The sequence below is a fragment of the Lipotes vexillifer genome, unplaced genomic scaffold, assembly GCF_000442215.2.
Source record: "Lipotes vexillifer unplaced genomic scaffold, Lipotes_vexillifer_v1.1 scaffold717, whole genome shotgun sequence".
Taxonomy (NCBI): domain Eukaryota; kingdom Metazoa; phylum Chordata; class Mammalia; order Artiodactyla; family Lipotidae; genus Lipotes; species Lipotes vexillifer.
The window spans coordinates 905,037-920,959 of NW_006798707.1; the positions used below are offsets into that span (position 1 = coordinate 905,037).

General features: G+C 46.0%; 1 protein-coding gene across 2 annotated transcripts; it reads left to right on the forward strand.

Moving 5' to 3' along the window:
* The first annotated feature begins 933 nt into the window (after positions 1-933).
* Positions 934-6,916, forward strand: CENPA (centromere protein A). Of its 2 annotated transcripts, XM_007470807.1 has the most exons (4): positions 934-1,027; positions 5,798-5,907; positions 6,421-6,498; positions 6,782-6,916. In XM_007470807.1, the coding sequence occupies exons 1-4, from the start codon at positions 934-936 to the stop codon at positions 6,914-6,916; spliced, it is 417 nt and encodes a 138-aa protein (XP_007470869.1). The 2 variants fall into 2 exon arrangements, with proteins under 2 accessions (XP_007470869.1, XP_007470870.1); XM_007470808.1 differs by lacking the exon at positions 6,421-6,498.
* Positions 6,917-15,923: the final 9,007 nt, after the last annotated feature.

Consider the following 15,923-nt stretch of genomic DNA (forward strand, 5'->3'; position numbering starts at 1 on the left):
TTGTAACATATTTCCTGATTAGAGTGCATGTTAACTGTAGAACATCTAGATAATGTAAAAAAACAAAAGTGTAGAATATAAAATCCCCTTTATTCTAACTACCTAGTTCTACATTTGACCTCAATACATATTATCCCCAACAGGAAGGGAAAGGGTCATTTCCCTGTTAGGAAAATGCTGGAGAGCATGATCCAAAAATAGAGCTGAGGCCTGCCCTGCTTGACCTCATGGTGAGAGGCCCCATCCTGGCTGTCCCAGGACCCTAATCATCAATAAGGTTCATGCACTGAAGCTGACTTCTGATTCATATGCATGGGCTGCTCCTGGTCTCAGGCGAGACATGAGATGGTCACATTCTCCGTGGGCCCGTCTCCTCATCTTTAAAACCCACCTCAAGACTGATAGAGCAAAACATAAAATGTTTGCGCAAGGTGATTCGTCTAGAGAAACGCGTTCTACACACGCGCCAGCTACATCTTCATAATCGAGCTTTCGTTTGTCGACCAGAGAGAACCGGAGGACCTGGGTCTGATCCATCAAAGATGCGGTCCTGCCCCAGTGAGCCGAGGACTGGAGCAGTTCCTGCCTCATTTCACTTTTCCAAGTCTCCATTGGCTGATTCCTACCATCGATCCGCCTTGTCCCCGCTGTCTTCTCCTATCACCGCCGCCGTTAGCCTCTCATCCTGTGCTCTCATTGGTCCTCCCCGCAATCGCTCTGCGCCAGGAGCGTTCCAGAGGCAGCCACTGGGAGTCGCTGGATTCGGTTTTTAAAAAACGCCGGCAGTGAATTCGCGGCGGAGCGGGCAATTTGAACGCCACCCACTGGGGGCACGCGGCCAGGGCGCTGCTGGCCCTCCCCTGAACCCCAGCCTCTGCCTCCAGACCCGGAAGGCCGAGAAGGAGCCGCAGTCCGCAACCCTGAGCGCCAGCCATGGGCCCGCGCCGCCGGATCCGCAAGCCCGAAGCCCCAAGGAGGCGCGCCGCGAGCCCGGCTCCCGCGCCCCCCCGGCCGGGCCCACCCTTAGGTAACACGCCGTGATCCCTTTCCCTCCGAGCCGGCCTCCCTGCAGCCTGTCTGTGAGGTGGGTACGGCCGGGTCCGCGTGCCCATTTCACAGACGAAAAAATCTATGCTCGCTTGCCGAGCCTGGGGTCCAGCCCAGTCTCCCGACCCCTGGTCCGCTGGCCTTCCTCTGCAGGGGGGCAAAGCGGTTCTGCCGTCCAGTATCCGTTCCGGGACGTCCCAAGGTCCAAGACCGGGGAGGGACTGGGGAAGGCAGTTCTGAGGAGGAGAAAGGACTGGCCCAGACAGTCTTCTTAATTCTACTAACGTGTATTGAGTGCTTACCACTAACTAGGCATTATGTTAAACTCTTTATATGAATTAACTCAATTTTATATCGTGCCCATTTTACAGATGGGACAACTGAAGCGCAGACAGACCTGATAATTTGAACAAGATCACCCAGCTTGTTCCCGCAGACACGGGGTTTTAAAATATTGGTGTTTGTGCTTTTTTCAAATGCAAAAGTATTGGCTGCTTTTTGTGACAATTTCAAACAACAGTTCTAATTTTAGAAGGTGCCTTTCCAGGTTTTTTTTGTTTTGTTTTGTTTTGTTTTGTTTTTTTCCTTCAGTGAGTGGCTGTATTCGTCCTTAACCAAAGTACCCTAACTTAGCCGGTGCTCTCACCTTGTTCCCTTCCAGAAGTAGCATGCCCGGAAAGAAGGCTGGTCTGTGGTCCTTAGTTTCTGTGCTGTGGTCTGGTGGATGGGATACCCACAAACAAGAACTGTGGCAGCAACTGCTTTACTTGTCTTCTGCTCCATAGCTAAGAGCAGGGTGAAGAAAGTATTATTGGTTATTTATAGATGTTGCTGTTGTGAATGGGTTGTTTTTTATTTTTCTTTCCTTAACATAAATAACCTTTGCATCTAGCTAACTTGCTGAATTCTCTTGTTAATCCTAATAGCCTTTCAGCTGCTTTAATTGAAATTTTTAAGTGGCCCATTATACTGTTTGCAAATAATGACTTTTGAGTCTTCTTTTCATTTTTATACATTTTATTTCTCATTTTATTGTTAGTGAGGCCCTGAGACTAGTGTTGAAATAAGAGCAATGTTTTGGTCATCTTTGTCTCATTTGTAATTTTAACAGGAATATTGTTATGTGTGATGTTCACTGTTGCTTCCAGATATAGAAGCATCCTTACAACTCCAGTCCCCTGATTCACTCTCAGCTCAGGATGACCTTGCCTCATGCTTCACTGAGGAAATAGAAGCCTCCAGACTGGATTCCCCTTTATCTTCTCACAACAGAGAACTTAGGCGACCCCTTTCCATCAAAAGCCACTCCTCCTCCTACATGAGCTCTTGGTCATATTCTTCTGTCACCATCCCAGGGGCTTTCTGTTATCCTTACCACCTGCACTTGGAAGTAAATTCATACTCCTTACATTGGCATTTGGCAAATGTGCTCTGCTATTTCTGTTCTAAAGAAAAGGGCACCCCACATCCCCGGCTCCCTCATACTCCCTGTTTCTCACTTCTGCCCTTCACAGCTACCCTTTTTATTTTATTATTATTTTTTAATTTATTTAATTTATTTATTTATTTATTTTTGGCTGTGTTGGGTCTTCCCCACTGCATGCGTGCTCTCTCTAGTCGCGGAGAGCGGGGGCTACTCCTCTTTGCGGTGCGCGGGCTTCTCATCACAGCGGCCTCTCCCGTTGCGGAGCTCGGGCTCCAGGCACGCGGGCCTCGGTAGTTGTGGTTCCCCGGCGCCTGAGCGCAGGCTCAGTAGTTGTGACGCACGGGCTGCGGAGCTCGGGCTCCAGGCACGCGGGCCTCGGTAGTTGTGGTTCGCGGACTCTAGAGCGCAGGCTCAGTAGTTGTGACGCACGGGCTTCGTTGCTCCGCGGCGTGTGGGAACCTCCCAGACCAGGGCCCGAACCCCTGTCCCCTGCATTGGCAGGCGGACTCCCAACCACTGCGCCACCAGGGAAGCCCCACAGCTACCCTTTTTAAAACAGCCAAACTTAAGTCTACCCACGTGTCTGTTTCCCCTCTTCCCAGACACCCTTCAACCCATTCCAATCTGACTCCCCACAACCACTACCCTTACTTCCAGTACCCTTGAACTGCTGTTGTGAAGGTCACCAGCTACTTTCATGTTGCCAACTTTATTAGACATGCCTGTGTCCTCTTATCCTCTCAGAAGCATTCAACACAGTGGGTCATTTCTTCTTCGAAACACTCCATCCCCCTGGCTCCGTGATACACACGCTCTGCAGTTTCTGCTCAGTGGTTTTTACTGCCTGTGCCACCTCTCTTCAGCATGTTGATGGCGGACTTCCATGGTCTACTTTTCCTTTCTTTCCCTTCCCCAGGTGGGCTCATCCCTCCCCGTGGCTCCAGTACCATTCATACACTGACAGCTCTCACATTTATAGCCCCAGCCCACATCTCTCCTCTGACCCCGCACACCTACATCCAATGGCCTTTCTACTCGAAGACTCTGGGGTATGTCACACTAAACACATCTAAAAGCACACTTTTGGTTACTCCCCTCCTGCCGCTTCATCCCCGGTTTCCCCCATTTCAGGAAATGGCATAGCCACTCACAGGATTGTTTAAGCCAGAAACCCGGGAGAGATTTTTCATCTCGCCCCCATGTCCGTCCAATCCGAATGTAAGCTCAGGCACTTCCACCTCCACTTCGCATCCTGATCATGCCACTCGTTGCCTTCTCCACTCCCATCAGCCTCGTCCAAGCCCCCAGCACCCTGACCTGGCTACGACTTCCCTTCCACTCTTGTTCCTTTTCGGTCCTTTCCTTACACAGCAACTGGAACGATCTTTAAATGTAAGTGGATCATCTCTCCGTCCTGCTTAAAGCTCTTCCGTGGCTTCCCATTACCTTAGGATTAAATCCCAACTCCTTATGTCGGATTTTAAGACCCAACTATTGAATGTTTAATCCCAGTTCTTTCCCATGATCTCTCTAATTGGTTACTTTTCACAAGCACTTGTTCCTGAGTCATAGACTTCACATCTTCCCTTACCCCTCTGAGGTTATTATGTGTATTTTTCTTTCTCTCTTTTCTGTAATAACTCAAGTCCCTCTGGTATTGGTTATTTTGTTTGCTGAGTGTGGTCCCTTCCTTTCATGGTGTTGGCCTTTTTACATTGCTTGGTGATCTTTAGTTGTGTTCATCTTTCCATTCTGTGACTGCCATGTCTGATTATTAAAGGCTGCTTCCGGCGACTGGATTGGGGACTGGTGGTGAGGAGGGAGGCACGTGCCAGTAGCTCATCTCCTGGGTGTAGGGCCTCCCTCTTTCTAAAAAGTCCCCTGTTTCTTTGGCCCCTGGGATAAAGTCTCCACTGCCAGCACCTCTCTGCATTGCCCCTCTGTCCCCATTTGCTCTTGGCAGCTTGTCTAACACTTGGCAATTAGTTCACCATATTAAATCCCTTCTATGCAACTACTTGGTGTGGATTCTTTCTTCTTGGCTAGACCATGAATAACACTTCTTCAAAATGTTAGTTTTCGTGGGGATTTTTTTTCTTTTTTTTATTTGTTCAACTTCTCAGAGGTTCATTTGTTTTTATTGGTCCTTGGTTTAATTTATGGAGCCAGCTGTACTGTTTTTGTTTTACACTTTTTTTCATTAAGTTAGTTTATTATCTTTAATATTTCTTTTACTCTACCTTCTTTTGATTTACTTTAATAATTCTCTTCCTAATATGTGAGTTGAACACTTAGCGGAATTATCTTTCAATGTTCTTGTTTTCTCGTAGATAGATCTTGAGGCTGTACATTTTCCTTTAGGACTATTTGGCTATATCGCTTAAGTTTTAAGGTGTAGACTTTTTATTTTTATTCATTTCTAAATAGTCTAATTTCAGTGAATTGTCCTCTTTAACAAGAGAGTTAGAAGAATTTTTATTTTTTACATTCTTGTGTTTTTAATTTCTGATCAGAGTTTGACTTTTTTGATTTCTACTTTTAGGAATGATTTTAAGATTTTTTTGTCTTTTTTTGTTGTTGTTGAAACTAGGCTTTGAGCCAAAGGCTCTGACTTCATAGCCCAAAGGCCCGACACTGGCACTGAGTTATGCCACTTCTGAGCTCCCACCTTGGCCGCTAACGTGCTCTGGCCAACTGTCTTAACCTCTCTGGGCCTCAGGATAACAGAGACAAGGGAATTGTACTAGATAATCTCTCAGATTCCTTCCAGCTCTTAAAAAATACCTAAAAATTGGACTTCCCTGGTGGTCCAGTGGTTAAGACTCTGTGCTTCCAATGCAGTGGGCGCCTGTTCGATCCCTGGTTGGGGAACTAAGATCCCACGTGCTGCGCGGCAGGGCCAAAAAAACCCTAAAAACAAAATTGGAAACTGGGTTTCCAGTCCAGGTGGGAAAGACAGAGGAGATGCACAGAGTACTGTGGGCCCGGAGGAGGGAAGTGACCCATCGGTTTGGAAGGGATTGGGAGTCAGGAAAGGCTGCATGGAAGAGTCGGCATTTAAAATAAGACCCTCAGAGGATCATCACTGAGGGTCAATAGGACCCTCAAAGGATCACTTATTCATTCATTGAACAAAAATTTATTTAGCACCAACCACTGTTCTCCAGTTGCTGAAGATAACTGCAATGACTACGATAGACAAAAAGCCCTGCTTTTGGGGAGCCTATTATATACAGTCTACGATTTGGTAGTTTGACAGCCAGGTTGCAATGCACCACCCGTTTTCCACTGCATTTTGCTCTATGACCCAACTCTTTCGTTCAGGTGCTCCCTCCCGTCAAGTTGCTCGCCGGAGATACCGGGTTCTGAAGGAGATCCGAACTCTTCAGAAGAGCACACACCTGTTGTTAAGGAAGAACCCCTTTGGCCGCCTGGTGAGCTCCAGGGAGCTTCCCGCCAAGCCCCATGCCGCCTCCTTTCTTTAAATTTCCCAGGTATTGGGCCCCTATCGCCTCTTGCCCAAATGGCAAGGGACCTCTTCCCTAGCCTGGTCGGGGACTCTTCATCTTCTGAAAACATGAGCCCACCAAGGGCACCTTCTAATTCTTTATGGAATTAATTTCTAACCCCTGCCACCTTTGAACTGTGTTCTTTGATTACATACAAGGAGCTCTGTCATCCAACCACCCTTTCATCCCTTGTCTTGCCCTGAGAGATTGTCTCCTCCTCTCCCCACCACCAATGAGGAGAGACGGGCCAATCTCTAAGCTCCCTGGAGTTGACACCAGCTACTAGTTAGGTTCTATGATTAAGGGCCAGGAAGGAATAACGGAAATGAAGATTCACGGAGACTCACGGAGAGAGTCTGTCTTCTCTTGAACCTCCTTTTACTCTCTACTCCTCCCCACTCCCCTTCTCCCTTGCTCCCCACCCCCACTCCTTCGCAGGCAAGAGAAATATGTGTTATATTCACTCGTGGTGTGGACTTCAATTGGCAAGCCCAGGCCCTGTTGGCCCTACAAGAGGTAAGATGGGGGCCAAGGTCCAGTTGGGTGAGGGGTGAGTATGGGAGAAAGGCAAGGCTACATCTCACCTCCTTGAAAAGAACAAGGAACACCCAGGGTTTGGAGGTTAGGTTCTCATTTGGTGGTAGTGGAATTCCCAGGCAAAGTTCAGTCTCATTCTGTGAATAATCCTTCCCCGCAGTCCTTTGAGCCCTTAGGGACTGAGTTTAGCAGGTCTCTCAGCAGAAAGCAGCCCATGCCCCCTCGTCTGTGTCAGTCTCTCTGCTTTTCTTTCTGTCCGCAGGCAGCAGAAGCATTTCTAGTTCATCTCTTTGAGGATGCCTATCTCCTCTCCTTACATGCCGGCCGTGTCACTCTCTTCCCGAAGGATGTGCAGCTGGCCAGGAGGATCCGAGGCATTCAGGAAGGGCTCGGCTGAGCTCCTGCCACCCGTGACTCTGTAAGCTTTTCCTGCTCACCAGAGAGTGAGTGCACTTTGGGGGAAAAACACCTAGCTTCTCATCACTGTGGTGGCAGTTTCTGTGAAGGAATCTTCCTTCTCCATCCTTTAAGTCCTTTGCTGCCTCGCCTTCCATTTGTTCTCTAGGAAAGGTTTGACCTAGTTTTGACTTGAATGCTTGGGATTCTGTGGCTCATGCCCTTTAAGTAATGACCAGACAACCTGAATCTCTGACAGAGTGAATCCCCTCCATCTTACAAGGACCAGATGACCTCATTTTGATTAAAACAAAGTTCTTATTTTTGAAAATGCCTTGTTAGTAATTGTGATTCCTGTATTTCAGGGATGATACCAGGGACTCTGCCTGTAACTAGGACCAGATCACGGAGTACAAGGTGCTGCCTGGACTTGCTGTCTCTGAGCAGAGTGTGTGTGTTGCTTTTGTAATTAGGTTTTTTTAAGAAGGAGAAGACTGCATGGCTTTCCTCAGTAACAGAGGTAATACATGACAGAATCAACACATTCCAAAAGTCCTGACAATAATTTTCAGATGAAGAGACTCCAAGTTTGACTTCACTTTGCAAATTATTCACACACCTGATGATTTGGAAGACATCAGATTTTCTAGGTTGTGAGAGAAGAGGATATTTACTGATTATTTTAGATCTTTCTGTACCATTTAAATTTTTTACCATATGTATATTTACTTTTATTTAAAGCATAAGGGAAAAAATAAGAGAAGACCACTTCAGCCAGTTGCATGGAAGAGCCTGGCGCGTCCAGCATACAAATCTCTGTCCTTCAGATTGATTTCATCATTAGTGGCAGCAGCAAGTTCCTGTCTGGATTGTGCCTGTCAACAGATTATATAGCTTTTCAAAAACTCAGTTGGGATGAAAACAGGAAATGGTTAAGGTTTGATGGCTCCTGGCTCCTTCTGGTAAATTCCTATCAAAATCATTCAGAAATTCTAGCTTGTAGAATTTATTTTATTCTTATTTGCAAGTCATAGACGATGTATCGTAATTTATACTGCAGAATTTTTCATTCCAGGCTCTTTTAAGAGCCTTTTCAGTGTTTTTACAGGTATTTTTTATAACTCCCTTGTGGAGAGATAATAAAAATAATTCTTTAATGAGAAAAGGTTGAAGCGAAGTCACTATTATACAGAGATTATACTGTGTCCTTTGTGTGTTAGCGTTAAGTTCTTCATTTGGACACTTGGCCAACAGCCACAATTTAAACAAGAGAATTCAGGGATGTGTTTTTGTCTCCAGTAGAGTAGAGCGTGAGCAGATAAAAACCTTGCTCATCTCTTGTAACTGAAAGCAGCTTAAGAGATTTCCAGAGAAATGGGAAGTGCCACCCGAAGACTTTTAGATATTGTGTGTGGTGAAAATGATTAGTGAGGGCGGACCCTAATAACGATGTGTCAGCCAACTGAACTGAGAGACAAACGAAAGGGAAAAGGACCAAGTTCTGTTGTGTGATAGATTTTAACCCTTTGGGAAAACCGTTTCCTGTTCGACATCAACTCATTTTTATGTAGACATTGGAATAAAGCTTACCTATCTATGACTATATTTAAAATTCTTGTCAGTACGTTATTAATCAGAAGATTATACTCTTCCTCTAGTTTTCTTTAAATTGACACTTCTCTGCTCTCTTAAAATTGTACTAACCAGGACCCCACTGTAACACATGGTCACATGTCACATGCAAATGCCAGGCAGGATGTGTGCTCAGCACCACAGAGTATTTATACAGTAACGTGAGAATAAGTAACTTACACCATGATAATGTTATATGATATCATTACAATTTACTGTAAACTTTGAGCACTTACACTGTTGATGTTGTTGGAGTTTGGGTTTTGTTTTTCTCTACTTTCTGGGTGATTTCACCATCATTATGTTCTAACCTTTCCATTGAGTTTGTTATTTCTGCTTTCACATTTTTTAATATCCAAGAACTCTCTTATTTTCTGAATGTTTCTTTTTTATAGCATCCCAATCAGTATTTACTCAAAAAAAACAAAAAAAAACCAATCTAGATATTTCAAGTCAAGCGGAATTTAATGCAAGGGATTGGTTAAATGATGTCAAGAGGGCCGGAAGAGCTAAAGGGAAGAGAGGACGCTACCCCAGGATCAGGAAGCTTCCAATGCTCAAAGCCCACACTCACTGCTGCTCGGCTGGAAGCATGGCCCCTGCCACCACTGCGTTAGAACCACACCAATGCTACTGAGTAGGAATAAGGAGCTCCCGCCCCAGCCAATGCTGCTGCAGCCACCACTGTCACCGAGGAAGCTCCTGTCATCCGCTGCTGCTTCTGCTGCCAAAGGCACTGCCAAAACAACAGAGAAATGTCTCAACTCCCACCTGCCAGGCCCCACCAGCATTTTCCATTGGCAGAACCTAGCCAGAGCAGCTGCAAGGGAGTCTGAGAACCCAACTGTTGCCTTCTAACCCCCTTGTGTTAGGGACGAGACCTTGAAAGGGTGAGAATGGAGCTTTGAGGGCCAATAGACACGATCTGCAGGACGTGTGCTCTCAGCACCCAATCCCAATCTTGTTTCATGGATGCAATACCATTTTAAGGATATTTATTATAATTTTGCTACTGGTTTTTGAATTCTTCCTGCTGCATCATCCTGTTTCCTCTAAGTTGTTTTCATTTTTCCTGTTAGTTCTAGTTTCCCTTTCACTTATAACGTTTTCCTTTAATGTTCAACAATCTTTACGTTTAAAAGTGGGAGACAGAAAAGCTAATAGGTAGTTCTGAGCATGTTGGTGGGGCTTGTTGACTTGGAGCTTTACTGTAGAATGGTCAGGTGGGTCTTTTGTTGGGGACACCCTGCTCTCTTAGGCCAGCCAGATCCCCAGGGGAGGACCATCCAACCCTTACCACTTGGACAGCAAAGGCCCAGCTGGTTCCAGGAGCTGAGTGGCGGAGTGCTGAGGATATCCATATGCGAAGTTCACTGTGCATAAGCTTCCTTAATCTCCCTGGCTTTGGCCTCCTGAAGTCCAGAGACTCGATTTTCTCTTCTCTTGAGAATCAGCCTCCAAGCTTCTGCTGGGATGGGGGAAAGAGAGTCACCAGTGATTGAGTGGTAGGAGAGGAACATTTAGGGACTTGTTTCCTAAGCAGCATCTAACCAATCCTCTATTTTAGCCAACCCTCACTCACACCCAGTTGCAGAAGTAATTGATGCTCTTTTGTTCCTGAGCCTTATAAAAATTTTGCCTTGTAGCTTGTGATGGTTCTTAACTTCCCCCACTGCTAGTTTAGGATTCCACTCTCTTGGGTCTGTGAAGTCAGTTTCTACTCATCCATCTGCTTTCTAAGTTTCAGGATTTTTGTTACTGTTTTTTCCTGTCCTGTCTTCCCCATCCTTATGAATTTATGTTGAGCTTCCTATCGTCTGTAGGATTGTAGATTGGCAGTTATTTTCTCTCTTTACATGAGAAAGCTGTTCCACTGTTTTCTGGGTTCTGTTCTTGCTGTTGAGAAGTCACCTCTCAGTCCAACAGATGCTCCTTGGAAGCTAATGTTATCTCTGACTTTCTCTTCTTAGAAGATTTTTCTTTGTTTTTGGTGTTCTGCAATGTCATTCTGATGTGTCTAAATGTGCATTTCTTTTTATTTGTCTTGCTTGGCATTCGTAGGGCTTCTTGGATACGGATTGATGTCTTTTTATCAATTTTGGAAAATTCTCTCCTCAGACACTGCCCCTTTGCATTCTCTGTCCCCTCATTCTGGGATGCCAGTTATCTGTTTGCTGGGCCTTCTTCTCACTGTATCCTTAATGTTTCTTCCCCTCTTCTATTTTCCATCTTTTTTCTATCGGTGCTGCGTATCTTCTTTCTTCTGTTCTACCCTGTAATTAATTGATTTTCTTTCAGCTATGTCTAATCTAGTTTTAAACCAGACCATTTTCCTAATTTCAGTTATTGTATTTTTAGTTCTAGAATTTTTGATTCTTTTCAAAATTGTCCTGTCACTTTTTATAGTTTCTAGTTCCCTGCTTAAGATGTCAAGCTTGGCTTTTATATCCTTTAACGTAGTAAGCATAGTTGCTTTACAGACTGTGTCTGATAACTTTCATACTTAGACTCCCTCTGGATCTGTTTCTATTTGTGGTTTCTGTTGATTCTCACTCATGTTTTTTTCTCTTTGGTGTTGATTACATTTGATAGTATGCCCGACACATCTATATGAGGAAATAATTTGAGGCCTAGAATGGTACCTTCCTCTAGAGAGGATTGGCATTTTCTCTGCCATGTACTTGGAGGCACTAAACATTCAGAACCACCTTAATTCAGTTTTAGAGCTTGAGATTTTCTGAGCCACCCAGATGTTTCAAAGCCAAGGTACAGTGTCAGGTTGGAATTGTTTCTCATTCGCTTTATTCCTAAGGTACAACCTGCCCTCCAAGGTCAGCTTATCGTGCTTACCTTGGCAGGCCTGCACTTCAACCTCTGTCTCCCTAACCCCACAATGTTACCAAAAGCATACCTCATCCCTCAGCTACTTTTTTAGGACTGGCAAACATCCCCATGAGAAAGTGTTAGGCCTAATCTGCTGTTAAACTCATCTCTAGATTTCTGTCCTCTCTTTGATCTTGGATCAGTAATTGCTAATAAGTAGTCACTATCTTGTTAGCAGTTTAACACTTTTAAGGAAGAAAAAATATAGTTGTCCAACTTTTTTTAGTGGTCTTCAGTAGGAGAATGGTCCAAATGACTACTGGCATAAAGACAGATAGACCAATGGAATAGAATAGAATAGAATAGAATAGAATAGAATAGAACAGAACAGAATAGGGAGCCTAGAAATAAACCCTCGCATATATGGTCAAATGATTTTTGACAAGGGTGCCAAGGCCATTCAATGGGGAAAAGACAGTCTTTCCAACAGATGTTTCTGGGAAAACCGGATATCCCCATGCAAAAGAATGAAGTTGGAACCTTACCTAATGCCATATAGAAAAATCAACTCAAAATGCACCAAAAACCTAAATGTAAGAATGACAATTATAAAACTCGTAGAAGAAAACATAAGGCAAATACTCCACAACATTGGATTTGGCAATGATTTCTTGGATATGACACCAAAAGCACAGGCAATAAAAGAAAAAGTAGACAAGTTTGAGTTCATGAAAATTAAGAATTTCTGTGCATCAAAGGACACTATCCACAGAGTGAAAAGGCAGAATGAGACAAATATTTGTGACATATATAATGAGATATATATGATATATGATAATGTATACATAACATATAATTATGTATAATGAGATAATGAGACAAATATCACAGAATGAGAGAAATTTGCATATCATATCTGTTAAGGGATTAATATCAGAATATATAGAGAACTGAAAACAACAACAAAAACTTGATTCAAAAATGAGCAAAGGGGGCTTCCCTGGTGGCTCAGTGGTTAAGAATCCGCCTGCCAATGCAGGGGACATCTGTTCGAGCCCTGGTCCAGGAAGATCCCACATGCCGCGGAGCAACTAAGCCCGTGTGCCACAACTACTTAGCCTGCTCTCTAGAGCCCACAAGCCACAACTACTGAGCCCACAAGCCACAACTATTGAAGCCCGCGCGCCTAGAGCCCGTTTTCCGCAGCAAGAGAGGCCACCGCAATGAGAAGCCCACGCATCGCAACGAAGAGCAGCCCCCGCTCGCTGCAACTAGAGAAAGCCCGAGGGCAGCCACAAAGATCCAACGCAGCCAAAAATAAATAAATCTATTTTTAAAAATGAGCAAAGGACTTGAATAGAGGAATATGTTGCAACAAGAATGTTAGTTTTGTAACTCTAAACATTCAATAACATTTTTTTCAAATTTTGTAATATATCTTCCCAATGGGGAGAAAAAAATGAGACTCATTCCTGAATGTTTATGTTTAAATCCCAGTTGATAATAGCTATTTTCATTGTTGGCTAAACTGATGAGAATATACAGTTAGTTCCAAATCCCCAGCCTGCAGAGGATTCCAAGAAATGGCACCCAGAGAGTATCAGATGCAGCTTGATCCAGGAGAGGAACGAGACTTGCGTTTCAGAGTCTCTAAGTGAGCTGAAGAGAACTGGCAAGGTGCGTCTCTCTGGGCGTTTGCTAAGTTCTGGATGGTCCCCACTCCACCCCAGCCAACTGGCCCTCTCTGCTCTGACCATCAACTTGCACGGAGCAGGGTCTTCAGAGTAGATGGCAGAAGGCCAGATACCAGATGCCAGCAAAGGTTGTGGAGAGAAAGAGAACTGTCATTCTGTCCAAAAAATATGAAACCATCCCTTTGCCTAACAAGTGTCTCTCCAAACCTCCTCAGTGTTACATTTCCTTGGTTTACCAGTGCGCACACAGGGTCAAAGCTCACTCTACTCCCTTTTATCAGATCACACTCAGACGCTCAGAGAACTGAAACCCTAACTCTGCTGTTAATAATAGCATGACTCACCTGCAACTTTTCCACAGAAACAGCAGCAAAGAACAGGAGACAGCCAACATCAGATTAGACCCAGATTCCACCACAAGGCGCAAGAGACAGCGTAGTTAGTACACTTGAGAAAAAATTAGTTTCTTTCAAGCACTTTCGTGGAATCAGACTTGTAGGTTTGGGAATAACGGTAATAACCAGCCAGTGTATACACACACTTATGCCTGAATCTCCTCTCTAACAACGTCCTCCCCACACCTCCCTGCAAAGCAGCTGGCTGTTCTCTCCTTGGACTCCTCTACTGACGGGGAGCTCATTACTTCCCTAGGCAGCCTATTCCATACCCTGATACTCTGACTCTAGAAGAATCAGTAATTTCCTCCTACTATTTCCAGTTCCCCTTCTTGGGGCCCATATAGGTCATACCTCACTCCTCCCCAACATGACAGGCTTTCCTGCAATAAGACAGTCCAGTGACAGCTCCAAAGTCACCACTGGACTGACTGTCATGACTATCAGATCAGAGACTCCAGCTCCTTGGCTTGGAGGTTATTAAAATTTGGTTTTGCCATTCAAATCAAGGAGGAAAGGGAAGGTTCCAGGCCCAGACAAAGGCCCTCTCAGAGCACCTCCCCCTCCCCCAGGGGAGCTTCTTGCCCCCCAGGCCTTTGTTGCTCACTCTCAGGTCTCCTGGGGGAGAAGGTAGGACAGGGGCATCGTAGGGGTGGAGGGGGCTGGCTTCCCAGGACCACCCTGGGCTTCCCGATTCTCTAAGGAGCGTTACATGCACCCATCTGTTCACAATCTCTGTCTAAAGCCAGGCTGCTTACAGTCTCGAGGAAGAGGCATGGGCCAGCCGAGAGGCGGTGTCTTCACTTCCTGCACTGCTGTGTCTTCAGCTTGTCTCTGACCCTCCCATGCTGGGCACCACAAGGCTCTGGCCACCATCAGAACTCTCCCCCTGCCTGATGTCCTCCTTTCTCCCCTGCAACTGAACCAGTATTTTTTACAAAATTTTAAAAAGTTGAGTAGATAAATGTAGTCTGTAAACTACAAACTTGGTAGACGGAGTATAGAAAAACAATTCAACTAAAACTTACCCGGCACGTTAATATATGAACGACAGTGAGGAGATGGCCTGGCAGTTAGGTGTGGTGATTAGAAGGCCGTACGTGCTAACCGATGGTCACTGGGACCAAGATCATGGCACACCAAATGCAAGGTCACCAACCCCTGAAGCTGTGTTGCGGGTAAGTGGAGCAGCTATGATGACAGGTCTGCACACTCAGCCCGAGGGATTAGCAGTAACCAGGCGCCTCTCGTCTTCTCCTGGAGCCTAGAGAGATCAGGATAGGACAGTCCTGCAATACCACTCAAAAGATTTCCAGGGCTTCCCTGGTGGTTCAGTGGTTGAGAGTCCACCTGCCGATGCAGGGGACACGGGTTCGTGCCCCGGTCCAGGAGGATCCCACATGCCGCAGAGCGGCTGGGCCCGTGAGCCACGGCCGCTGAGCCTGTGCATCAGAAGCCTGTGCTCCGCAACGGGAGAGGCCACAACAGTGAGAGGCCCACGTACCGCAAAAAAAAAAAAAAATTTCCAGGGGCTCGCATAGGCCTGGGGCCCCACAGGGCTCTCTCCCTGGGGTCCCTCCCAGCCTTCCCCTTCCACAGCCAAGGAAATGGAAACCCAGAGAGGTTGAGTGAATTCTTGAGCAAAGAAGCTCCCCTGACTGAGGTCGAGGGGACTTTGCAGGCATGAGGTGGAGGATGGTTCTTAGTCCTGCTGCAGAGATGGGGACGGACGACCAGCCAGGGAGACCACCATGGGGAGAGAAGGAACAAAGAAAAGAGACACAGCATTAGACTGTGACAGCAGTCAGCTGAGTCACCCCCAGGATCCCAAGGGGCCCCAGGATCTCTGTTCTCCCCAAACCCATTCCGACAAAAAGCAGAGTCCAGCTCCTCTGGGGCCCCAGGAAACTCTCCAGCCCTCACCTTTCCGTCAGGAGAGAAAGGGTGGGAGCCCTAGTGACCACCAGGGTCAGGTACGACAGACGTGGCAGGACGTCAGGGACACTTCCTGTCCCCCTCCCTCCCTGCTGCCACTGCCCTCACTGGTACAGGATTCTGACTTTGGAGACGCCTCTAAAATATCCCCTTGGCCCTTGTTATGGGCTGAATTGTGTCCTCCACAAATTCCTTTGTTGAAGTCCTAACGCCCAGTACCTTAGAATGTGCCTGTACTTGGAAACAGAGTCTTTGGAGAAGTAATTAGGGTAGAGCAAGGTCATTGGGGTGGGTCCCAATCCAGTGTGACTGGCTGGTCTCCTTATAAGAAGAGGAAATTTGGACACAGGTGTGTATTGAGGGAAAACCGTGTGGAGAAACAGGGAGAAGATGGCCATCTACCAGCCATGGAGAGACACCTCAGAAGAAACAACCCCACTGGCACCTTGAACTTGGACTTCCAGCCTCCAGAACTATGAGAAAATAAGTGTCTGTTGTTTTAGCCCCTCCCCGCCCCCCCCCCCCCCCC